The following is a 27,043-nucleotide window of genomic DNA, read 5'->3' as shown; positions in this document are numbered from 1 at the left end:
TGATTGGTTCGGACTAATAATCTTGGGATCATATAATAATTTTTGTTAACAAAGAGTTTATTATTATTATTTTAGCACCAAATGAAAGACTTAAAAAATAGGTCTTTCAATGTCTTCTCTTCGTGCTGCACAAATGTTTCTTCTGAGTAATACCATTACGAGAGTCTTCTTATAGTCTAATGAATTAAAATTTTAGTCAAAAAACTCATCAATATGATGTTTAACAAATCTCAATAAACTATTTTAATTCGAGTAAACAAAGAGAGCTCATACAATATTATGAGAGGATTTTCATAATAGCATTACTTAATTTGACACTGGCCTCAAGTTTCGTGCCCAACAGGATGGCCCGTGTGACACCCCTCTCGGGACTCAACCTAACACGACCTATCCATTAAGACTTCATATATCCGAAATGGTTTTAGCCTGCCTTGGCCCTCCTCAGAGTAACAGAAGTGTAGGTAGACAGAGATGGTGATATCCATAATTTACTTTGCATGATATATTTAAGGCGTAATCGCTGTCATTATTTGATTAAATGTAGCAATTATTGTCTTTCATAAATTAAATACTATAAATTCTGGAATAAATAACTTTTAAGGAAAGGATAGTTTAGATCAAAACAAATTAAATAATGAAAGAAGCAGACAAGAAATCTCGTTAAAAAAAAAAAAAATGAATTCTCTCTCGGAATTCAAACATGCTTTTTTTATATATATACTTTTTCGCAGACATCAAAGCCCACTCATTGCTTCACTGTCATCCTTTCATTTTCACACTAAGGATTCTCTCTTTGATTATGTAAACCTATCATATCAACAACACACTCCTCCTCTCACCCACCCATTCCAACTCTCTCATAAGCTCCTCTCTCTCTCTCTCTCTCTCCTGTTACTGTGTGTGTGTGTGTGTGTGTGTTCAGTGAAGCAAAAGAAGGCTGCAATGGAAAGAAACATGTGTATTTATGTGATTTGTATAGCTTTGTTGGGAGTTCACATCACTGCAAAGGCAGAAGATATGCTGATAAGTCCATCCCAGTTGGAAATGTTTGTCGATGATCTTCCAGACATGCCCAAACTCAAAGGTTTCAGTCTTGAAAATGGTGTTCCCATGCCCAACTCACTCAAGATTGGCATGTTCCATAAGAAATGGGTAATTTACTTTCTTTTTTTTTCTTAATTTTATTGGTGTATTCATTTATACAAAACAGAGTTTTTCATTATTATCCTAAAGTTTGTGTGTGTGTGTGTGTGTTTTGAGGCATTCTTGACTTTCAATGAACTTGAATTTGATAGAATACCCTGTTATTATGAAAATTAAGCGTGTCTGTTTTTTCGTTTGAGCTCTAGACCCTGCCTTAACCAGATTGAATTGTTAGGAGATAGATATAATTTCTTGTTATGCAATTATTTTCATCGATATTTGAAAATAAGACCATTTTGCTTGGGTGGAATTGGTCCAAGCTGACAAGACAGTGTCTTGTCGGTCTTGGCCGACTTAACAGGACAAACATTGTTCTCGAAAATCTGTAGGGTCCAAATTGCGAAATTTTGATATCTATCTCGTCGGAATTGTATGCCATAGTATATATGTGATACCTTGGATTTTTTAATATGGCTTGGCCAAACCCTTGCTCGAATATTGAGAAATATAAAAAATAAATCGACAATAAATAAATACACAATATAAGAGAATAAATAAAAATGATGAAATGAATACTAGAATGATAATCAAATAAACTATCAAAATAAATTTTCATTAAATAATAAAGTATTCTGATACAACCAATTTTTCAATACAACTCGGAAATCCATACTGTGTGGGCCTTAGAAAAATCCAAACTAATATAATCAACGATCAATAACTAGATACAAAAACATAAAGGAAACTCCTAAGTAGATAATCCGGAAGAGTGAAAGAGAATGATCTCTGCTCAGCACGAACAATTTCTACTCCTGACGAACATCTGAAAAATAATGATGGGTCAGGCCAACAAACAAGTTCTACTCTATTACAGTCCAAACAGAGATCCGATATACGTATACATCCTAATCAACTCAATAATAACTAGTAGTTCGTATACACACACACACATACACACACACTAAAGGAACCTCACTAGACTATAGGGTTACCTTAATCTGAATAGTAAGCAATATGCAAAACGCACATATAGTGGGCATGAGTACCTAGACCTATCATGATACACAACTACATTATATCTAGTTACTTATTTCTGGCAATATACGCGCCCTAACCATAGATTATGAGACTCGAGCTCAAATCATGGCTCATAACTATATATATATATATAATCCATCATAGAACATGAAATAAAGTATCCAGTATGTCATTCAACTGATACAGTTGACTTGACATGAATAAGTAGGACTCAATACCATGGTTAATTCATTTCCTTATAATACAAATAGGTAGAATTTAACTTCTTTGGTTAATCCGTTCCTAGAATGCTACCATCCCATACTGGTGCATTACATCCATACAATCTAATAATTGATGTAACAAATAAAGTAACACATCAAATAATTCAGAAATAAACATAATAACATAATATCATGCTATTACCAAATATGAATGACTTATAATTTATTTAAGCTTACTGTATCATATATCCCACACAAATTGAACCTTAAACATACTGATATTTTATTTCACAGTCAAATAAGCATTCTCCAAATATATTTCATGCTAAACATTTAATCTCAATTGCTAGAACAAATTAAAATGATTAAATCCATTTTTCTTTAAAGAATTCATGTAGCATGCATTGTTATAATCAAGTCTATTTATTTAAACTCATACATAGTCTCTGTTTAATGTTCAGGATCCCTCAAAATCTATTAAGTTAATTTAAATGTTGTTTACGTAAATTCTCCAGGTAAGGCTCAAACTTTTATCTTGATAGCTCGAACTTTCTATCAATGACTCGAGCTTTTCATCAATAGCTCGAGCTTTCTGTCAATGACTCGAGTTTTACATCAATAGCTCGAGCTTTGCATCAATAGTTTGAGCTTTGCTTCCAAGGCTCGAGCTTTAACTCCATGGCTCGAGCTTTTTACCTATGACTCGAACTTTACTTCCAAGGCTCGAGCTGTTACGAGAATCAACCCAGAATTCTTATTGTAAATCCGTTCTTCACTGTTAAGGGTTCTAAGGCATGAATCTAATTCCATAAGTCCATATTAATTTATTTTAGATATTTTATCATGTAAAGATTAAACTTAAACATTAATTATGCATAAAAAAATTCAAGATTACAAAATCAAGAACATATCTATAAACACATAAAACCCTCTGTTCTAAACCAATTTAAGCATGCATAATTATTCAATTTTAAGTGTTTAAGCATTCTGGAATTTCCTAGGCATGTATAGAAATACAAATCAAAGGGAAAGAGATAGAAGAAGAGCTTGTCTTAAATTTTCGAATCAAAAGTTAAACTTCTTCTTTCTTGATCTTTTTTTCAAAAAAAATTTCTCATCTTTCCTTCCTCTTCCTCCTTCTCTCTCCAACTCTCTCTCTAAAATATATTACGTGATATATTTCTAACTCCCTTTTACAAACCTATAGTTATATATTTATAGGCTAAATAATAACCCTACTCCTTTTCCCAATTCAAGTCAACTAAATAAAGAAAATAATAAAATTAAAATATTAAAAAGGTAACTTAAAATATGTTACGTAAATAATTTATGTATATCCTTATTAAATAAATAAAATATATATACATCAGATTATTTATTAATACTAAAGTTACCATAATATTAAAAGGTAACTTAAAATATGATAAGCATATAATCTATGTATATCCTTATTATATAAATATATAAAATTTATACATCAAATTATTTATTAATACTAAAGTTACCATAATATTAAAAAGGTAACTTAAAATATGATACGCATATAATCTATGTATATCCTTATTATATAAATATATACATTAGATTATTTATTATTGCTAAAGTTACCATAATATTAATTAATAAATTACTTTTCTTTTATATATATGTGTGTGTGTATATATATATATATACACACACACACATGTACAACTATCTATGGGTAATTATCCATACCCATTAAACCTCATATCCAAGTAGTTCATGGGACCTAATTGGTTGGCCATTACTATTAACCATAATTATAAAATAAAATAAACATTTAATCATTTAGTTTACCATAAATTACAATTAATCAAATACATCATTTAAGCACACAATCTAATAAACAAATAATACAAATAACATCTAGACAAATAGTCAATTAATCAAGTAACATTTAATTCAATTAAACACATAAACAATTAGTCAAATAATCAATTAAACAATTAAAATGTAATTAAAATAAATAAATAAATACCGAGATTATCCTTTTAAAATTAGGGGTATTACATTCTTCCCCCCCTAACAAATAGAATTCCGTCTTCGGAATTCGCCTTTACTTTATTCCATTATTTCTGAAAATTGTGAGCGGATTACATTCTCCTATTCCCAAGTAGACGCAGCTTCACTATGACGGCTCCACTTAACTCCAATGTATCAAGTAGTATACATAGTTCCTATATTTAAGAACACAATAATCGTACGATTCAGAGGTTGTATCGAACAAAACGTAATCCACCCAATTTGACAAGGTAATGATCTATATTCTTCCAAGTTCCATAGAATATATGCACAAAACTCCTATGCACCCTGCGTTAATGATTTGGTAAAGCTAATCCAGAGGCGATTGCTTTAATTTATAAACACAATTCTTTAAAAGTCAATGTAATAAGTAAAATTGACCTTTCTCTAAAAAAAAAAAAAAAATCGCCTTGCTTCCAATATGGAAGACATAACGAGCAAACTACTCCCTGATAGACAACTTTAGCATACGAGTTCGACTATTTACAACATCCCACTGTCGCCTCCAAACCGCGCGCAGTCCATTACAAAGGAGAGTATTTCTCTCTGACGTATTTTTAAATGAAGTCAAGGTCTGATTGTACAACCTTTGCTTCCATTTCAAACCAACAAATGAGAGCTTTGCACTATGTAATATACAAAACCTCAAACGTTGTCACTCCAACCCCCTTGTGCCAACATTACCACAGACAAAAACTGAAAAGCAAAGTAAATGCTTCCAATTGTTCATAAAAACCTAGAATATATACCTTAAGCATATCCTTTATAGTCTAACTTAATCTCTCTATCAATTCCTCCGTCTATAAATATGAAGCAAAGTTGTTGCTCCAAAATATAAAACTCCATCGAAATAGCACTTTGCATCCACTATAATGGACATCCACATGCTATAACACCACTATCACTGTATTATAGAACTACTATAAAGCTCTAAAGTGAACATCACTCCAATTAATGTCCTCAAACGAACCTTCTCAATCCACCACTCTTATTCCATATGGAAAATTGAAATTCCAAATCAATGTCGATAATCCCTACCGAACGTACACTCCTATTTAGTCCTACTTCAATATTCGTTATAAGAAATGACTAAAGATTCCAATGATATCCGATGATCAACTTTTTCACCTTTCTAGCAGGTGTTATACTTAGGGTAATTATATACATATCCCTATCCGTACCTGTTCACCAAAACCGACATTTGATGTCGGATGTACCTTTTAACCATCTGAGTGCACAGAGAAAAATTATAAGTTTTCCATCTCAGTCGCCCGACCGTCCTATCACTATTTACAGAAACTACTAAATCTTCCTCCAGTACCTTAAACTCCATCTGAGTAAGGTAACACCTTCTCCAGGGTCAGCTCCGATATTCAAAGTTGACCTTCTCAACTTCTTTAGTAATAACAAGTGTTATTATTACACATGCTATAAATTTAACTGATAACTCAACAACTAACCGAAAGATTTAAATTTTTTATCGGTTGTTGAGAACATCCACTTCCATAATTGCTTCCACCAGACAGAACTTGAAATAAAGTGTTAATCACAACTTCTATTCATCTAAATCGTCTCGTGATTCGTTCTATTCATATGAACTGAAGTCCTACCAGTTCGAAATAGACAATAACTTCAACTAATATCCCATCCAGAATCATGACCCTTGTGCTGACTTAAATTATCAGTTAACCAATATCCCATCCAGAATCATGACCCTTGTGCAAAGTCAGCAATTCCTCAACTAAATCCGTGAAAAATGCTCTCTCATTTCCACTTCAGTATAGGGAATGACGACAAAGGATCTAGTGATATCTGATGGTCAATCTCGACTATCTAAGAAATATTAGATTTAGAGATAAAATAATTATGTCCCTCATTCTGTCTGTCCACCAAATTTCTGCTTTATATCACGATACGTCGTATCCCCAACTGGATGACATAAAGAACTAAGAGTTGTGAATCTCAGTCCTTGCATCCTCTCTCCAATTTTTCTGCAGAAAGTACCGTTAGTCCGGTATAACCAACTTTCGTCTACACCCATTGTTTAAATTGGAGCATCTTCAAAAGCGAACTCTGTAACTGAATCCATGCATCATTGATCTGTGATAGACTTACTGATAAAGAAAGTCAACACAACAAAATTCAACTAACTACGACATTTCCATACATATTGTGCATCTCTTCTTTATATAGGTGTTTAGTTTCACCATTTTGTCTTTGACACACCCTGCTTCTTTAAGACAAGTTAGTGTCAATCTGACATCTTTGTCTAATTTCAAAAGAATATGAAATTTCTCCATCCTCCAAATAAGTCATCAATTTCCTAGCAATAGCTAATTGTTGCAAATTGTGACCTAAAAAAAAAAAAAAATTCCATATTATTTATGTAAGTGCAGAGACTTGGTTTCCTCCTCCATGTGCAACACCGGCAACAAAGTATATCAAATTAATCGTACTAGATTATTTGACTCGCAGTGATAGTTTTACTATCCCATTCCAAACAACAAATCATAATGACGCATGTCTAGGTCTAATAAATTGGCTAGAATTATTTATATCTACCAAATACTATGACCACATGCGCACATCCTAGTGTAAAAATAGTGCTATTACCCTAAAGTGTAAAAATAGTAGTTAACTGATCACATACTTGTATCCCCAATTAAACCACATGCCAAAAATCTCAAACAGCTAATAAAAATAAAACACGTATGACAAACACAATAGCACAAAATATATTCCTACTTAAGACATCGTTCTTTCTAGGAAAAATCTCCTTTGAAATCAACTTACAAAATTGTTTCACACAATTTCCTTTTATAGTTTCGTAGGTAATCGTCCAACCTCGAAACATAACCTTTAAGCCTAGCTTAAAAACAACATATGTTTGCCTAAGCAAATACCAATGGCTTCACCCTCATCCTCCTTATATGCGAAATGTAAACTTTCTAACGTGGCCTTATAAAGCAAATTAGAACGTCATAATGTAATACCAATGTTATCCTGAATGTGATAGAAAATCATATGTTTCGTTCTAATAATAACTCCATCAGATCCCCAAACTCCTGAAGAGTACTTCTTATATATCTCTTTTAGAGATGATAAGAAAGTTTAACTATAAATAGATTGATCAACAGTAATTCTACTAATATATTCGCTATACCACAAACAAATAAGTTCACCCTCGTGCGATCATTCATCTTTAAGATTTAGTACCCTCTTTATTGGATACTCTGAAATCTCTTTCACTAAGATCCTTTTTTTTTTTTTTTTTTTTTTTTTTTTTTTTTTTTTTATCCTTTTTGAGAAAAACTGAAGTTGTGTAGGCCCCAAGACGCGGTGACCTATCACACACACTTAAATCCTTCCTTAGTTTATACTTTAAAGTAGAGCCAACCGAAACTAAACATTTGATCCCTAATTCTATCATCTGGTTAAAGAAATCGATTACGTACTCCTTTACTTCTTTGGGTCTTTATCGCTTTCGCCTTGGACCCCATCCTCTTCCTAGTGTCAACCATTACGTAATTACAGAATATAATTGACATCATCTCCTCCTAACGAACCGTAAATAGAGTATAATGAATCCTAATTTGGGCTTTAAGTTTTAAGAGACGCAACGCGGAAGACACATAATGAAAGACACTTTGAAGGACACTTGAACCTGGAGTACTCTGATACTAACTATGATACCCCTGGATTTTCAAATGCGGGTTGGCCAAGCCTATGCCTGAATACCCAGATATGTCAAAAACAAATCGGCAATAAACGAACACATAATACAAGAGGATAAATAAAAATATATAAAAATGCTGAAATAAACACTAAAATGATAATCCAATAAATCCTCAGAATAAATTTTCATTAAATAATAAAGTATTCTGATACAACCAATCTTCCAATACAACTCGAAAATCCATACTGTGTGGACCCCTAGAAAAACCCAAACCAATATAATCAACGGTCAACAACTAGATACGAAAACATAAAGGAAACTCCTATGTAGATAATTCAGAAGAGTGAAATAGACTGATCCCTGCTCAGCACGAACAATCGCTACTCCTGACGAACACCTGAAAAAAAATGGTGGGTCGAGCCCACAAACAAGTTCTACTTTATTATAATCCAAGCAGAGATCTGATATACGTATACATCCTAGTCAACTCAACAATAACTAGTAGTCCGTATATATATATATATATATATATATATATATATATATATATATATATATATATACACACACATACACTAAATGAACCTCACTAGACTATAGGGTTGCCTCAACCTAAATAGTAGGCAACATACAAAACGTACATATAGTGAGCATTAGTATCTAAACCTATCAGGACACATAACTGTATTACATCTAGCTACATATCCCTGGCAATATATGCGCCTTAACTATAGATCCTGAGACTCAAGCTCATATCATGGCTCATAACTATATATATATATAAAATCCATCTTAGAACATAAAATAAAATATCCGGTATGTCATCCAACTGATACAGTTGACCTGACATGAATAAGTATGACTTAACACTATGGTTAATCCATTTCCTTATAATACAAATAGGTAAGACTTAACTTCTTTGGTTAATTCGCCCCTAGAATACCACCATCCCATACTAGTGCATTACATCCATACAATCCAATAATTGATGTAACAAATAAAGTAACACATTAAATAATCCAGAAATAAATATAATAACATAATATCATGCTATTATCAAATAAGAATGACTTATAATTTATTTAAGCTTCCTATATCATGTATCCCACACAAACTGAACCTTAAACATGCTAATATTTTATTTCACAGTCAAGTAAGCATTCTCCAAATATATTTCATGCTAAACATTTAATCTCAATTATTAGAACAAATTAAAAAGATTAAATCCATTAGTCTTTAAAGAATTCATGTAGCATGCATCGTTATAATCAAGTCTATTTATTTAAACTCATACTAGTCCCTGTTTAATGTTCAGGACCCCTCAAAATCAATTAAGTTAATTTAAACGCTATTTAAGTAAATTCTCCTGGTAAGGCTCAAGCTTTTATCCTGATAGCTCGAGCTTTCTGTCCATGGCTCGAGATTTACATCAATAGCTCGAGCTTTGCATTCAAGGCTCGAGCTTTTTCTCCAAGGCTTGAGCTTTAACTTCAAAACTCAAGCTTTTTACCTATGGCTTGAGCTTTACTTCCAAGGCTCAAGCACTATTACGAGAATCAACCCAGAATTTCTACTGTAAATCCGTCCTTCACTGTTAAGGGTTCTAAGGCATGAATCTAATTCCATAAGTCCATATTAATTTGTTTTAGATATTTTATCATGTAAAGATTAAAGTTAAACATCAATTATGCATAAAAAATTCAAGATTACAAAATCAAGAACATATCTGTAAACACATAAAACTTTCTGTTCTAAACCAATTCAAGCATGCATAATTATTCAATTTTAAGTGTTTAAGCATCATGGAATTTCTTAGGCATGTATAGAAACACAAATCAAAGAGAAAGAGATAGAAGAACTTGCCTTAAATTTTCGGATCGAAAGTTAAACTTCTTCTTCCTTGATTTTCTTCTCTAAAAGTTCTTCTCCTCCTTCATTCCTATTCCGCTTTCTCTCTCTAACTCTCTCTAAAATATATTATATGATATATTTCTAACCCATTTTTACAAACTTATAGTTATATATTTATAGACTAAATAATAATCTACTCATTTTCCCAATCTAAGTTAACTAAATAAAAATAATAATAAAATTAAAATATTAAAACGGTAACTTAAAATATGTTACGTATATAATCTATGTATATCCTTATTAAATAAAATATATATATATACATCAGATTATTTATTAATACTAAAGTTACCATAATATTAAAAGGTAACTTAAAATATGATACGTATATAATCTATGCATATCCTTATTATATAAATATATAAAATATATACATGAGATTATTTATTATTACTAAAGTTACCATAATATTAATTAATAAATTATTTTCCTTTTATATATATATATATATATATATATATATATACACATATACAACTATCCATGAGTAATTATCTATACCCATTAAACCTCCTATTTAAGTAGTCCATGGGACCTAATTGGTTGATCATTACTACTAACCATAATCATAAAATAAAATAAAATAAAACAAAATAAACATTTAATTATTTAATTTACTGTAAATTATAATTAATCAAACACATCTTTTAAGCCTACAATCTAATAAACAAATAATACAAATAACAAATAGATAAATAACCAATTAATCAAGTAACACTTAATTCAATTAAACATGTAAATAATTAGTCAAATAATCAATTAAACAGTTAAAAATGCAATTAAAACAGATAAATAAATACCGAGACTACCCTTTTAAAATTAGGGGTATTACAATATGTGAGGCTGGTAACACATTATTTTTATTTATGAAAGAAAGTAAGACTATATACATTTGACTTGGAATAAAGAAAACTATGTGCTTTCTTTTTTTATTTTTTATTTTTCTTTTCAGTTCCTTTTATGATTTTATAAAGTTTCCTTCCACTTCACATTTAGGATTTTATTCTTTCATTTTAAGGTGCAGACCTAATCTCCACAACTCTTACCTTATTCTTTTTGAAAAAGTTTCATGAAAAGATGTATTAGAAATTTACAACCATGGGAACAAATTCTTTCCAATACATACTAGGGTCAAGACCATTCAGTTCAATTAATTTGAAAATGTTACAATAACACAAGTGTACATGTTACATTTTTTATTTACGTGTTGTTTGATAAAATTGAAAATTAAGTACTGAAAATTTCAAGTACTGAATTTTAAGCGCTGAAACTTTAAGTGCTAAATGTATTAATTTGAAAACCTGTTTGATAACATTTTAATTTTTAAGTGCTGAATTCATTCAGATTATTTGTTATATACAAAAGCTGAAGTCTAAAAGTTGTACATATTACATTTTTGTCTTATATATCTGATACTCATAACAGTTTTATATTTATAATATAAAAATATTAATAAAACGACCACATTCATTCAATGAATTAAATAAATATAAAAATTTAAAATATATAGATTTTGTATTACAGAATATTTATGTATGGTATCGAAAAGGGTGTTACAAAGATTAAATAAAGTAAAATTTAATATATATGAGTTTTGGATTGAATAATATTTGGTAGGGTATTGAAAATGATGCTACAAAGATTAAAGAAAATACTTGAAAAGGAATTCTTATTTACGAATAAAATTCTATTATATAAATAATTGATGAAAATTTTAAATCTATTAGTTTTGGATTACATAATATTTATGTAGGTATGGTGTTAAAAAAATTAAAGAAAGTAAAATTTAAACTATATATGTTTTGAATTACATAATATTTATGTAGGGTATTAAAAAATGTGTTACAAAAATTAAAGAAAATGAAAAAGAATTCTTATCTAGGAACATAATTCGATTATATATTTTTGGGTTTCGTGAGATTAGTCGAGGTGCGCGCAAGCTGGCCCGGACATCCATGATTACAAAAATAAAAATAATAATAATAATTTTGTTATATAAATAATTAATAAAATTTTAAAATATATAGGTTTTGGATATAAAAAAGAATGTTACAAAAGATTAAAGAAAGTAAAATTTAAAATATATGGGTTTTGGATTACATGGTAGGTGTAGGTGGAAAATTTCGCTCAACCAATAATGATTGAGAAAAATAAAACAACTCACTCAAAAAATAAAAATAAATAAGAACAGTGTCTAGAGAAGCGTAAATTGCTTGATCCTTTATTGGAGGTCTTAGCCTCTATTTATATACAAAAGATTGCAGAATTATGGTCGGACTCGCGTTGTTTGCCCTCCAATTCTTTCTATATAACCATTCTTTTCTAATAGAGTTCTTTCCATTATTGAATTTTCCATACATAGAATTTGCCTTGTACAGAACTTCCTATCCGAATTTTCCTTCTATGGTAAATTCTTCAAATGGTAGGATTTGTGCATTCTTGGGCTGAATATATTTTGATCCGGCTGGGCTTGGGTAACAGGCCGGATGTGAAATACTCATATCTGGGCTGACGACAAGCTGGGCTGATAGTTTCTTGATTCGGCCTTGATGGAATGATCTTGGGTTGTAAATACCCTCAACTTGGGCTTGAGCATGATGGACCTTATATGTCCTTGGCCTGTAGATATGGGTAGTGGTGACGTGTGTGTTTTTTATTGGAGGGAGTTTTTTTTCCCTCCACACTTTGCCCCAAATTCCATTTTTAATTGAGTGACGGCTCCTATTAAAGAGGGAATTGAAACCGGTTTTCACTTTGCTTCAGAAACAGTTCGTGGCCTTTCGTTATTACTTCCTTCGCACAAGATTTTGCCAGAGTTACATTTGCCCTTGCTGCACTTCTGCGTCCTTCGTTTCATCGCTTCCTTCACTTTGTCAGGTTAGTCTCGCATCTTTCTCTTCAATCTTTCATTATGAGTACTTCATCTACTCCCGAACGTGTAGATATCGGGGATTCTGAATCCACACCTTCGTCTTCCCCTCTTCTAACCGAAACATCCACCTCAGGTTCTGATTACGTTCTTACCCATGAAGAGAAGAAAGCAATCATCTCTATTCGCCGCATCAAATTCTCTATTGCTTCGGTAATGGAAGAATTTGATGTTCCTGAAGGAGTAGACATTGCAGAATATCCCGAGGGTGCCGATTTCACCTCCGGCGAGGGAATTGAGGAGGGTGAGTTGCTTCTTTCTGTAGGGCACCTTAACGCCCTCCGATTCCCTCTTCATCCCTTCTATCATTTAGTTTTCAATAAGCTAGGTCTTGCCCCCCTTCAAGTAAATCCCAATTTCTTTCGCATTCTTTCGGCGTTGTTGGTGCGCCGGAAATTAGAGGCTCTGGATTTGACCCTTGCCGACCTTCTGCTTACATACAATATATCTAAGCATGGGACCGATCCTGGTCGCTTCTTTTTTACCTCTCCCCTTCATCAAAGGATATGCATGAACCTTCCTTTATCCGAAAAGAAATGGAAAGAAAGGATGGTTGTAGTTAAAGGGAAATGGTTCGTGTCCCAATCAATTGCGCTTCCCATTCCGCGCAAATTCGGGAAATTAGGTATAGAATATTTAACCTCCCTTCATACCAAGTGTTCTGGCTGTTTTCCTTGCCAAGTCTTAATATTTCGCCGTATTTATGAATTTCTTGGTGTTTTTTCAGCTACATTCCCGGCCTCCGCAGCAAGGAACAGGCTTTCTTTTCTTGAGGAACGAGTCTGGAGTAACCCCTCGCCTATCGAGGACCTGCTAACTTCCTCCTACCTTAAGGACATTGCCTCCAGTGCCGTTGCTGCAGACCTCATGGACCTGGCTTTACCATCCTTTGACAGTTTCCCTATGACCGAGGAGGAGATACGGCGGGCTGAGGCTTTAAAAAAGAAAGCCGGAGATGCCCAACCCTTGGTCGTCATTGGATCAACTGAGGATGAGGTGGAGGTTGAGGAACCACCATTGAAGAAATCTCGCCTCAACCCCTCTTCCTCTGGCAAGGGCAAAGTCCCCTCTAAAAGCAGAGGGAAAAAAGCTGGGGAGGCTGAACCTGAAGATGAAGTCAGGGCCTTTGTTCTTGCTGAGACTGGAGCTCCTTGGACTCCTTCCTTCACCAGGGCTGACAGGTCAGTCCTACACTCAGGGGATTCTGTGGTTACAGACCCTTCAGCTGCACTGGCGGTGGATCGAGGAATGTGGCTCCCAAAGGACGAGGAAGCCATCAGCCAAATGGGGTTGGAGCAACTTCTCCCCTCTGCCCCAGTCCGGGCCATAGAGGTTTGCATTGCACCTTCAGAATTATGCTACTCTTGCATGCTTGTGTTTCTATTTATGCTTATATTCGCTTCCCTGTTAAACAGAGTCTATACCACACCATGGCCCTCTGCGCCACTGCTGAAGCTCAATCCCTCTCCATTAAGAAGTTGGAAAAGGATCTTGACAGCGCAGAGAAGAGAGCCACTACTGCCTCTACCAATCTGAAGATAGCGTCTGAAGCCAAGGATGCGTATAAGAGGCAGTTGTCAGCCTCTGAGGCTAAGGTGGATTCTCTTCAGGCCGAGGTTCAACGCCTGACCGAGGCTCTTACTACTTGCTTCAAGGCGGGGAAGCAAATGCAGGGGCGTTACTCCTGTCTGGCGCACCTGGCTAGTGCGAAGGCGTTCTGGTCTGGCTATAATCAGGGCTCAGGCCCTAAGACGATGGATCCGGACGCCTTTAACAAGCAGGTAGGGGTGCACTTCCCATATGATGAAGGGCCAGAGGCTTTGGAAGCTGAAATTCGCTTCGCCGAGATGGTGAAGGCACACCTGAAGGGTACTCCTAGCTCCCCTGCTCCTGCGGCTACCTCAAGTCCTAATGTAGTGGATGCTTTTGAATCTACTCCCTTCGATCCGAAGAGGAAGTAGAACCATGTATTTTTTTTCCTTCTTTTATGAACAGCCTATTTTGGGATAATGAATATAACTTTTTGTTTTAGGCTTGCCTGACCTGTTTTTGCTGTATGCTCTTGATATATTTATCTGATTGGTAATGTGTTTAAACACTAAACATTGTCTTTATACTTCGGATTTATGCTATCCGTGAAAATGCAAGGATTGGGAAGAAGGAGATCATTTTAACAGTTTAGTTGATATCGCAGGATGAGTCGTATGGACAATGATTTAACTGTTAAATGAACCTTCCTCGCCTTCTACTTGCCTTCAGTATACATACTCTTTCCTTCTCATGTGTTCCTAATGTGGGGTGGAATATGATGAACTTACGACATATTCGCATACACAAGGTATTAAACACTTGGAGTCCGGAGGAAAGAGTTCTGATCTGAATAGGACACTTAGGGTCCGAAGCTGCCTCGGATACTCAGGATCCGAGGCGAATTATACATTCCCTGGCGTAGAGCCGGAGGGGGATTTTGCCGAACCGAACGCGTAGGGTCCGAGGCGAGATTTTCGCCGGGCCGAACACTTAGGGTCCGAGGCGGTTTTGCCGAGCCGTACACTTAGGGTCCGAGGCGAGAGAACTACTCCCCGGCGCTGAGCCTGAGGGGAGGGTTAAATGAATCACTCCCCGCGGCGCTGAGCCTGAGGGGAGGTTGTGCCGAACCGAACACTTGAGGTCCGAGGCGAATGAATTACTCCCCAGCACTGAGCCTGAGGGGAGGTTTATTTCATATTTTTCCTTAAATCAGTTATTATGAGGCTGAAGACTCAAAAATGATAGGAGGCCAAGAAAGCGAGTAACAGTAGCTGTGAAGTTCTCCATTTGTCGACTTTAGAGACCTGCCTCCACTGATACTCCCTTCTTGGCAGCCAAATGTTGTGGACCGCGCATATATGAACCGCATTTATTCTCTATCTCTATCCGATGTGGGACATAGACTAAATTCTGTCAAAAAAGTCGGTGTAAGAAATGCCTCTGGTATTGAGCTTGACAGCTTTAAATACCAGTGGGCCCTCCTTACACCGTAATTAACTATTTGAATATTCCCATATATAACAGAATGTAGCACATACTGTTTTATCGATGTGGGATAGAAAGAAATGCCTCTGGTATTGAGCTTGACAGCTTTAAATACCAGTGGGCCCTCCTTACACCGTAATTAACTATTTGAATATTCCCATATATAACAGAATGTAGCACATACTGTTTTATCGATGTGGGATAGAAAGTTTTAAGGCCAAGAAAGCGAGTAACAGTAGCTGTGAAGTTCTCCATTTGTCGACTTTAGAGACCTGCCTCCACTGATACTCCCTTCTTGGCAGCCAAATGTTGTGGACCGCGCATATATGAACCGCATTTATTCTCTATCTCTATCCGATGTGGGACATAGACTAAATTTTGTCAAAAAAGTCGGTGTAAGAAATGCCTCTGGTATTGAGCTTGACAGCTTTAAATACCAGTGGGCCCTCCTTACACCGTAATTAACTATTTGAATATTCCCATATATAACAGAATGTAGCACATACTGTTTTATCGATGTGGGATAGAAAGAAATGCCTCTGGTATTTAGCTTGACAGCTTTAAATACCAGTGGGCCCTCCTTACACCGTAATTAACTATTTGAATATTCCCATATATAACAGAATGTAGCACATACTGTTTTATCGATGTGGGATAGAAAGTTTTAAGCACAGGCCATAATTCATGTGTTTTGTGTCTTGTGTGCTTGTTGGGTTTTGTGTTTGTGTTTTGTTCGTTTTTGTTTTGTTTTGTAAAAATCATTGTTTTGTGCGACTTGGCATGCATAAAAATTGCGTAATGCATAAAAATTGCGTAATCAAAGAGTTCGTATGACTCCCCATTTTTATAAAAAGAAACAAAAACAAATGAGAGTGATATTGAATAGAGAAGCAAAATAAAGAAAAGTTTGGCTAACTGCGGACATATTCAGCCTTATTTGTGAAGAACTTATAACAAAATTGACAAACTTAACTAACGGAAATACCTTTTCAGGTGTATTGCGTTCCACGGACGCGCAATGGGGCGTCCGCCAGCTTCGGCCAAACGATATGCTCCTTTCCCCACTACTTCGGTAACTCTGTAGGGTCCGGTCCAATGAGGTTTCAGTTTCTTTACATGAGCTGTCTCCTGCTTCAACACCCAATCGCCTACCACAAAACTCCTGATCCTGACGCGTTTGTTATAACTGTTACACACCTGTTGTTGGTAGGCCGCGAGTCGAATTGCTGCTGCATCTCTCCTTTCGTCCACCAAATCAAGGCTATGTTCGAGTTGTTGCTCATTGTTCCCCTCCAGCACCAAGGATGTCCGAAGGGTTGGGATTATGGACTCGGTAGGAATGACAGCTTCGGACCCATATGCCATAGCAAATGGGCTTTCTCCCGTGGGTCGTCTTGGAGTGGTTCGATAGGCCCAAAGCACTTGAGGGAGATTCTCGTACCACTTTGTCTTCAATTTCTCCAATTTTTTCTTTAAGCATCCGAATATCGTGCGATTAGTTATTTCAGCTTGCCCATTGCCTTGTGGATGACTAACTGCAGCCAACTTTTGCAAGATTCCATGTTCGCTAAAGAATTTCCTTGTACTTCTGTTATCGAGGTTCTTACCATTGTCCATTACGATGACTTTTGGTACCCCAAACTGGCAAATAATGTTGCTCCAAATGAAATGCTTTACTTCTTCGTGGGTGATGCTAGAGAAGGCTTCAGCTTCTACCCACTTGGTGAAGTAATCCGTAGCCAGAAGCACATGCTCCTTTTTGTCCATGGTTTTTGGCAATGGTCCTACTATATCAATCCCCCATTGGGCGAACGGCCATAGATTAGCCATGGCGTGCAAACCCTCGGCAGGTTGGTGCTTTATTGGACCATGACGCTGACACTTGTCACATCGTCTTGAGTACTCCTCGGCATTCCAAGCCAAGTATGGCCAGAAATAACCTTGGGTCAGAATTTTGTGTGCAAGGGATCTTCCTCCGGAGTGGTTTCCACAGTCTCCTTCATGAACTTGTTTTAGAATTGTGAGAGCCTCAGTAGGGGTTACACACTTGAGATAGGGACCGGAGAATGACCTTCGGTACAACTGGTTATTGATGATGGCATACTTAGCCGCGGTAAGCCTAAGCTTCCTTGCCTCAGCTTTCTGATTCGGGAGAACCCCTTCCTTGAGGTAGGCTTCGATTGGATCAATCCAGCAGGGCTCGCGTGGTACTTCCGGGATCGTCATCATCTCTTGCCGGGGTTTAATGCTAGGTCCTTCGAGAACATCGATTGGAACAAGCCGAACCAATTCTTCATCTGAAGACGATGCGGCTGCGGCCAATCGATCTGCTTCGGCATTTTCATCTCGTGGTACCTGATAGAACTCGATTTGATCGAACTCTCGGATAGCACTTTCTACAGCATCTTTGTATGACTTCATACGGTCCTCCTTGGGAGAATATTGCCCTGTCACTTGATTGATCACAAGCTGTGAATCACTAAAAACTTTTAAACATCGTACCTGTAGCTGTTTAGTTAGCCGAAGTCCGACGAGCATTGCCTCATACTCGGCCTCGTTATTAGTAGATGGGAAATCTAGCAGAATTGACTGCTGCAGCTTGGTACCCTCGGGTGTTGTGATGTCAATACCAGCCCCTGCCCTCTTCCGGTTGGACGAGCCATCAACTCGTAACTCCCAGTATGGCTCTGGAAGTGTCGGTTCCTCAGGTTGATCTTCGTACTCTAGTAGGAAATCCGCTACCGACTGCCCCTTGTGAGATACCTTCGGTGCATAGGTGATGTCAAAAGAGCTAAGTTCAATAGCCCATTTTGTAATTCGACCAGACAGGTCTGGTTTAGCTAGGATAGCCCGTATAGGGTAATTTGTAAGTACCACTATGCTGTGAGACTCGAAGTAATGTCGAAGTTTCCTCTTGGCATAAATTAACGCCAGGATTACCTTTTCTGTCTTGCTGTACCATATCTCGGCATCCGTCATAGTTTTGCTTGTATAAAAGATTGGGTGCTGAACCTTGTCTTCTTCTTTGATCAACACTGCACTTGTTGCTACAGCTGATACTGCCAGGTACAGGATGAGAGTGTCTCCGGGCGTTGGAGCGGAAAGGATTGGGGGTTTTGCCATGTAGCTTTTCAATTGATTAATAGCTTCCTGCTGCTGAGATCCCCACATATCTTTGTTTTTGGATCGAATAGCATCAAAGAAAGGTTTATACTTATCAGATAATCGGGATATGAACCGGCTGAGAGCCGCAATTCGACCGGTTAGAACTTGCACTTCCCTGCGAGTTTTCGGTTCCTGGTTCTGTATGAGTGCCTTTGCCTGTGCTGGGCTTACTTCTATTCCTCTTTTATTTACGACGTGCCCAAGGAACTGTCCTGACGAAACGGCGAAGGAGCACTTGGTGGGGTTCAGCTTCATATTGTATCTCTTGAGAGTATCAAAGACCTCCTGGAGGTGCTTCGGGTGGTCCTCTTTCCGTATACTTTTAACCACCATATCATCGATATAGGCTTCAACTGTATTGCCCAGTAGATTACTGAAAATTTTATTGACAAGTTGTTGGTAGGTGGCTCCGGCATTCTTTAGACCGAAGGGCATCACTCTGTAGCAGTAAGTGCCCGTTTCTGTGATGAAAGCAGTTTTCTCCTCATCTTCAGGATTCATGGGAATCTGATTATAGCCAGAGTATGCGTCGAGGAATGTGAGCCTTTCATATCCCGTCGTAGCATCCACCATTTGATCAATCTTGGGCAGAGGATAGCTATCTTTTGGGCAAGTTTTGTTAAGGTTGGTATAATCTACGCACACCCTCCATTTCCCATTCTTCTTTTGAACGACTACTACATTCGAGAGCCATTGTGGGTATTGCACCTCTCGTATGAATCCTGCTTGTAACAGTTTATTCACTTCCTTGGCTATTATGCGATTGCGTTCAGGTGCGAACCGTCGGTGCCTCTGTTTGACCCGCCTGAATTCTGGGTTAACCCTCAGACTATGGCATGAGACTGTAGGATTGATCCCCACCATATTTGAGTGATCCCAGGCAAAGACGTCCGAATTGCACCGAATAACCCTGATCAATGCTTCCTTCTCTTCGGCTGTGCAAGATGAGCCAATGTAGGTGGTCTTCTGAGGGTCTCCGAGGACTACCTCTACAGCTTCGAGGGACTCCTCGGTAGGTGCCTCAACTTCGGCTTCTTCCTCTGCCTTGAGATACTTGGGCAGAGGATACTGTAGCTGCTATTTGATTGCGTCTTTAGGATTCGCCTCTGACTGAGGTGATTTCAACGCTTTCTTTGCTTCGTGTAGCGTTAGCATGTAACATTCTTTGGCAGCAACCTGGTCTCCCCAGAGGTCGATGACCTCCCTGCCATCCGGGGATAAACATCTCATTACTTGATGAAGTGTAGAAGGGACTCCATTCATACGATGGATCCAACCTCTTCCCATAATGAGGTTATAAGATGGATGAATCTCTGTCACGACGAAGTTTTCCTTTAGAGTTCTCTTTGCTGCAGTAACGGATAGATCGACCACCCCAAGCGGATTCACCTTAGTACCATCAAATCCCATTAGGGGGCCGAAAGTTGGCCTGATGGATGATGGCGAAATCCCCAACTGATCAAAAGCTGTTTTTGTAATGATGTTGGCGCTACTTCCTGGATTTACCAGTACTCTCCTGATCATGTAATTCGCTACCAGGAGGCTAATGACCAAGGGGTCCTCATGCGGGCGCTGGACTCTAGAAAGGTCATTGTTACCGAATCCAATGTTGATGCTGCCTGGTGTAACTGTGTTTACCGAAGACAACCTGCGTAACTTATGAGCCTCTCGCAGCCTAGATCTGTACAACTCTTCAGATTCTTTATCATCCTCTGATCTTCCGTGTATGGCATGGATAACCTTTACCTGACCGCTTTCTACCCGTCGAGGGTTAACCTCCCGAGGTCTTACGTGCTCCTTTGTGGCGAGATACTCCACTAATTCTCCTCTCGCTATCATGCTTTCTACTTGTCGCTGTAGGGACCTGCAGTCATTGGTGGTATGCCCATAATCTCTATGGTAGGCGCAATGTTTGCTTTTGTCACTCTGCTCCAAGGGTTGCTTCATGGGCTGAGGAGTTGTGAACCTCGTCTTATTCTCTTGGAATAGGCGCGCCAAGGTAGTACGGAGAGGGGTAAGCCTATCCTCTGTCCTTCGCCTTTTCTCAGACGCTTGGGTGACTTGTGTGGCGGTATGAGGGACCTTCTGCATCCTTGTGCTCGCAGCTTTCTCTCGAGACTTGTTTTCCACCGTAACGAGGGTAGCGTGCTGTGCACGGTGGGCTATGTTTTCCTCTAACCGGATGTAGATTTGTGCCCTAGCGTTCAAAGTCTGCATATCCGGGGGGGAATATTTGACTAAGGATGTGTGAAACTTGGTTCCCTGGATCATCGCCAACTTAAATGTTTCGATTGCCGTGGCAGGATGGCAATCTGCTATCTCCGAAGCCTCCATGTTAAACCTGGATAAGAAATCTTGCAAAGTTTCTCCCTTCCTTTGCCTTATGGTGAAAAGGCTGGCGATACTTTTCTTCTGCTTCTTATTTCCGCAATACTGGGCTAAGAACATGGTGCACAAGGTCTCATAGTCAGGGATAGACTTGTGTGGCCTATTCCTGAACCATTCTAACGCTGCTCCGGTTAAACTGGTAGGAAAAACCTTACACATCCACGGATCGTTATGATCGTCCAGTGCCATCTTTTGCGCATAATGATCAAGATGCCGAGAGGGGTCTCCTGCCCCATCGAACTGGGTGAAGGATGGCATAGTGAACTTCTTCGGCCTCTCCACAAGGTACACCTCGTCAGTAAAGGGGGTCTTGACCAAGGAATTCTTGTGCTCTCTAGCCATCTCGGCTGGTGTCTGGACTCTCAAGAGCTTCTTTTCGTCGAAGGCATCTTGCACACGTGCGCCATCCGGAACGCCATTGGACCATACCGTAAGCCTATGGCTGGACTCGGCCTGTTCGTCCTGAGTGCGATGCGGGAGATTATCCGAAGCAACCGCCTCGGACCTCGTCCCTTGCTTTTGCTGAACCTCACTAGGTCGAGCCCCGTTGGGTGGTGTCTCGTTGGCTGGAGGCTCGTGGACCAGAGGTAAATTCCGGGTGGGAGGTGGTGCCGCAGCATCGCCTGGTGGTGGTTGTGGCGTTAGCTTGGCCATGGCCGTGTGTATCGTATGAGTCTACTGCTGAAGCGTAGCTATCTGGGCGACACTCGTATCGTTCGCTTGCCGGAGTGTCTCAAATTGGTGCAAGAACTCTTCTCGCATCTTTTGCATCAATTCTATCTGTTGACTCATTACTGACTCTCCGTTTGACATTCTAGACACGATTAAAGGAAGAACAAGTGGGAGTATATTTCTATACGATTCCCACAGACGGCGCCAAAGTGTAGGTGTAAAATTTCGCTCAACCAATAATGATTGAGAAAAATAAAACAACTCACTGAAAAAACAATAAAAATAAATAAGAACAGTGTCTAGAGAAGCGTAAATTGCTTGATCCTTTATTGGAGGTCTTAGCCTCTATTTATATACAAAAGATTGCAGAATTATGGTAGGACTCGCGTTGCTTGCCCTCCAATTCTTTCTATATAACCATTCTTTTCTAATAGAGTTCTTTCCATTGTTGAATTTTCCATACATAGAATTTGCCTTGTACAGAACTTCCTATCCGAATTTTCCTTCTATGGTAAATTTTTCAAATGGTAGGATTTGTGCATTCTTGGGCTGAATATATTTTGATCCGGCTGGGCTTGGGTAACAGGCCGGATGTGAAATACTTATATCTGGGCTGACGACAAGCTGGGCTGATAGTTTCTTGATTCGGCCTTGATGGAATGATCTTGGGTTGTAAATACCCTCAACTTGGGGCTTGAGCATGATGGGCCTTATATGTCCTTGGCCTGTAGATATGGGTAGTGGTGACGTGTGTGTTTTTTATTGGAGGGAGTTTTTTTCCCTCCACAGTAGGGTATTGAAAAGAGTGTTAAAAAAGTGCGTGAAAGACAATTCTTCTCTAAGAATAGAATTCTATTATATAAATAATTACATAATATTTATGTAGGGTATAAAAATGGTATTAAAAATATTAAAGAAAGTAAGTGAAATTGAATAGAATTCTGTTATATAAATAATTGTTTTCTATAGTGAATCAATATAAATGGTAACCAAAATGCTATACATGTGTTTAAAATATATTAGGTAAAATTATGTTTTTTTATTTTTTTTTGGAATTTGTTACATATAATTCATTTTCACTAGAAAAATTGCGGAGAGAAATCGTAAAAGAGAGAACACAATTATATGAGGGTAGAGTAGTCATTAAAAAATTATTTTTTAAATCCAACCACTTACCTTCTTCTGCGATAAGAGATAAGTAACCTTCTGCACGCTTAAAACTGTACTTACCCTGTTAAGTGGTGTCCTAAAATTTTATCAAACAAACTTATTTTTAAAAATTACTTACCATGTTCTGCATTCAGCGCTGAATTAAAAAAATCAAACGGGCCCTTAGTACTCAGGTGTTGCTTTTTTGATTAGTTATGTTGAATGAATATTACAATTTTGAATTAATATGTTGTATTAATCTTTATATTATTATTGTATGTGACTCTACATGCTATGTCTTTATTGTAATACGTTGAATTCTCGATTTAAATTGTTCGAATCGGGATGGTTGGAAAAGTATTTGATTCATTACTTGAAATCTAATGGATTGCACTGAACAATATTTGGTTAAAAAAGTCTTTAAACCTTAATTCTTTTGTGCATTTGATAAATGATTGAAATTTGATCAAATATTTGCAGAAATTTCATAGAGATCTCCCTCCAACTCCAGTGTTTGCCTACGGTACAACTAAGTACACCGCAACTGTTCCTGGTCCAACCATCGAGGTCCTCCACGGGATCGACACTTATGTGACGTGGAAGAATCACCTCCCTACAAAGCACATACTACCGTGGGACCCAACCATCCCAACAGCAATACCTTCCACCAATAAAGGAATTCCTACTGTAGTCCACGTCCACGGAAACATCGGTGAGCCCGAGAGCGATGGACACGCGGAATCTTGGTTCACCGCTGGATTTAAAGAAAAGGGGCCCACTTGGACCAAGAAAAAATATCACTACCATAATAATCAACAACCAGGAAATCTTTGGTACCATGATCATGCCATGGGGTTAACCCGAGTCAACCTTTTAGCTGGTCTGATCGGTGCCTACATTGTACGACATCCTGATGTTGAGGCCCCACTCGGACTCCCATCTAATGAGGAATACGATCGACCGTTAATTGTCTTCGATCGTAGCTTTCGCACTGATGGTTCGATATACATGAATTCCACAGGAAATAACCCCACCATACACCCTCAGTGGCAGCCCGAATATTTCGGTGATGTAATCATCGTCAATGGCAAAGCCTGGCCCCGCATGATCGTACGGCGAAAAAAGTATAGGTTTCGCATCATCAACGCTAGTAATGCTAGATTCTTTAAGTTCTTCTTCACCAATGGCCTAGGATTTATCCACGTGGCATCTGATTCAGTCTACAATGAACGACCGTTGATGGTGAATGAAATCCTCCTGGCCCCATCTGAGATTGCTGATGTGATCGTTGATTTCTCAGAGTCAAAATCTGATTTGGTTATCCTAGCCAATGATGCACCCTATCCTTACCCATCCGGAGACCCGGTCAATGAATTAAACGGTAAAGTCATGAAGTTTGTAGTGAAACAAAATCGTGAGGTCGACACGTGGCGGGTTCCGGCTACGTTGATAAAATATCTTTCCCCTGATTTATCCAGTGCTTCGCTAACACGATACATTGCTATGTATGAGTACACAAGCGACATTGGTGAGCCAACACATTTGTACATGAATGGAAAATCATACGAAGCACCAGCGACTGAGACGCCTAAGGTGGGGGCCACGGAGGTTTGGAATGTGATTAATCTGACGGGGGATAATCACCCGATGCATATTCATCTGGGGCTTTTTGTGGTGCTTGATCAGACGGAGATAGTGAAAGTGGATGAGTTTAGAGATTGCATGAATAAATTGAATGATGCGATCAAGTGCCAAATAAACAAGTATGCACGTGGCAAGAAGATAGCGGTGCCGGTGTATGAGAAAGGGTGGAAGAACGTGTACAAGATGACTCCCGGTTATGTTACCAAGATTTTGGTGAGATTTTCTTACATACATTCGAATGCATCATATTCGTTTGATGCAACTGTTGAGCCTGGTTATGTGTACCACTGCCACGTAAGTATTTCGTCCCTCCTTTTTACTATGTATGCATCACGTAGGTTAGGGATTGTTTGGATGGGTACATAGTTCTAGATTTTAACGTTTTATAGGTAGCAGTTGCTATACCTTCATTTCATTCATCCTTTTCATATATATATATATATATCAGTATTTTTTTCAGAACATTATTTTCATTTATTGTTTATAAATACTTAGTACTACTTTTTATAGGTAGTAGTTGCTCCTTGCTATTATAGCATATTATAAGTATATATAATATGGCTCGCAGTATTTGTGAATCTCAATCTATTGATCCCATATTGGATGCAGTACGGTCGTGGTGTAACGAATTTGGATAAATGTCGTTATAAATCGTCCGGTTCATAAATGTGTGTAATGAATTAAATTCTTGAAAAAAGGTTACGAACGGAATGATACCTCGCGTATTAACCAATACAGCCCACGATTTTGTGAGTAGAAAATGAAATTATGCAAGAAGATTTGAGAAAATAAGGATGTGGCATTGTTGATACCAAGAAGAGGCCCCAAACACAATGACAGTGTCACGGGTGTTGTAAAAACAAAAAGCTTCTCAAATATGTCCTTTTGCCTACTTCACAGGCCTCTAAGCCCACAAATTCCAAAGCCACTCTCGTTTCTCTCACTCTGTTTGGCAAACAAAGAAAATTATTTACAACATTAGATGTTGGGGTTAAAAGCTTTATTAGTTGCCTAAATCTGTTTATAAATATGGAGAGAAAATGAAATTATGCAAGAAGAGATTTGAGAAAATCAAGGATGTGGCATTGTTGATACCAAGAAGAGGCCCCAAACACTATGACAGTGTCACGGGTGTTGTAAAAACAAAAAGCTTCTCAAATATGTCCTTTTGCCTACTTCACAGGCCTGTAAGCCCACAAATTCCAAAGCCACTCTCGTTTCTCTCACTCTGTTTGGCAAACAAAGAAAATTATTTACAACATTATATGTTGGGGTTAAAAGCTTTATTAGTTGTCTAAATCTGTTTATAAATATGGAGAATTATGTGTTGTCTTATAACTCATTTTTGGTCTTTGCTTTAACTCAGATCTTGGATTTTTGGTCTTTGCTTTAACTCAGATCTTGGATCATGAAGATAATGTGATGATGAGGCCATTGAAGTTGATCCGTTGAAAGGCCCACAGAGAATGGAAAGCCCAATTGAAGATATGAAGCCATACAGAGACGCAAATGTTCAATAATAGTATTCGGATCGAGAGTACGACAGTCGGAAAAACTCACGTCATGATCATGTTAACTCATACTCATATAAAATCAGTCGAATTTGTCTGTGGGATTCCTTATCAATACTTGTATTCTACAAACATTGTGATTAACGTTTATAAGCACATTTGTCTATGTTGACGGCCAATTTTCCTTTATTATATATAGGAGAACATCAGAATCTTATTAGCATCTAATGAAGAAGATTTAGAATAATAAATATTTGTAGGACGATGTTGAAATATGTATTTTTATCTTTCAAGATTTTAACAATTGTGAAGGATGTCTAGGATTGTCTCTTTTGTGAACCATAGAGATCACGAATCTCCTGTTGAAAAACACATTTTTGTGCCTCTCCTCAACATATATTATACATTTTTGTCATTCTTTGAGGAACAGGCTAACCCAACAAGGTTGCAACCCATACCCACAGCAATCCATCACTATTTGTAAAACCCCACTAAGCACATGTAATCTCCTGTCGTACATACACTAAACAATTATCGAGAAATCTCCAATTTTCTT

General features: G+C 37.5%; 1 protein-coding gene across 1 annotated transcript; it reads left to right on the top strand.

The window, feature by feature from the left end:
- The first annotated feature begins 763 nt into the window (after nt 1-763).
- LOC132302537 (multicopper oxidase LPR1-like) lies at nt 764-26,653 on the top strand. The gene is made up of 3 exons (XM_059799430.1): nt 764-1,152; nt 23,813-25,270; nt 26,375-26,653. Exons 1-3 carry the CDS (start codon nt 943-945, stop codon nt 26,426-26,428), a joined length of 1,722 nt encoding a protein of 573 aa, XP_059655413.1. The 5' UTR covers nt 764-942; the 3' UTR covers nt 26,429-26,653.
- The last annotated feature ends 390 nt before the right edge of the window (nt 26,654-27,043 follow it).

This window comes from Cornus florida, unplaced genomic scaffold, assembly GCF_030987335.1.
Source record: "Cornus florida cultivar Cherokee Brave unplaced genomic scaffold, ASM3098733v1 CherokeeBrave_3.0.0_Hap2_Chr04, whole genome shotgun sequence".
Lineage (NCBI taxonomy): Eukaryota > Viridiplantae > Streptophyta > Magnoliopsida > Cornales > Cornaceae > Cornus > Cornus florida.
The sequence above is the reverse complement of the archived record's forward strand: the minus strand, read 5'-3'. Positions and strand labels throughout refer to the sequence as shown.

Excerpts from the sequence above, each read along its gene's own strand:
- LOC132302537 (XM_059799430.1), top strand. The coding sequence starts at position 943 with ATGGAAAGAAACATGTGTATTTATGTGATTTGTATAGCTTTGTTGGGA. Across the intron at positions 1,153-23,812 it reads GCATGTTCCATAAGAAATGG|AAATTTCATAGAGATCTCCC; the intron begins GTAATTTACTTT and ends AAATATTTGCAG. Across the intron at positions 25,271-26,374 it reads GTTATGTGTACCACTGCCAC|ATCTTGGATCATGAAGATAA; the intron begins GTAAGTATTTCG and ends GCTTTAACTCAG.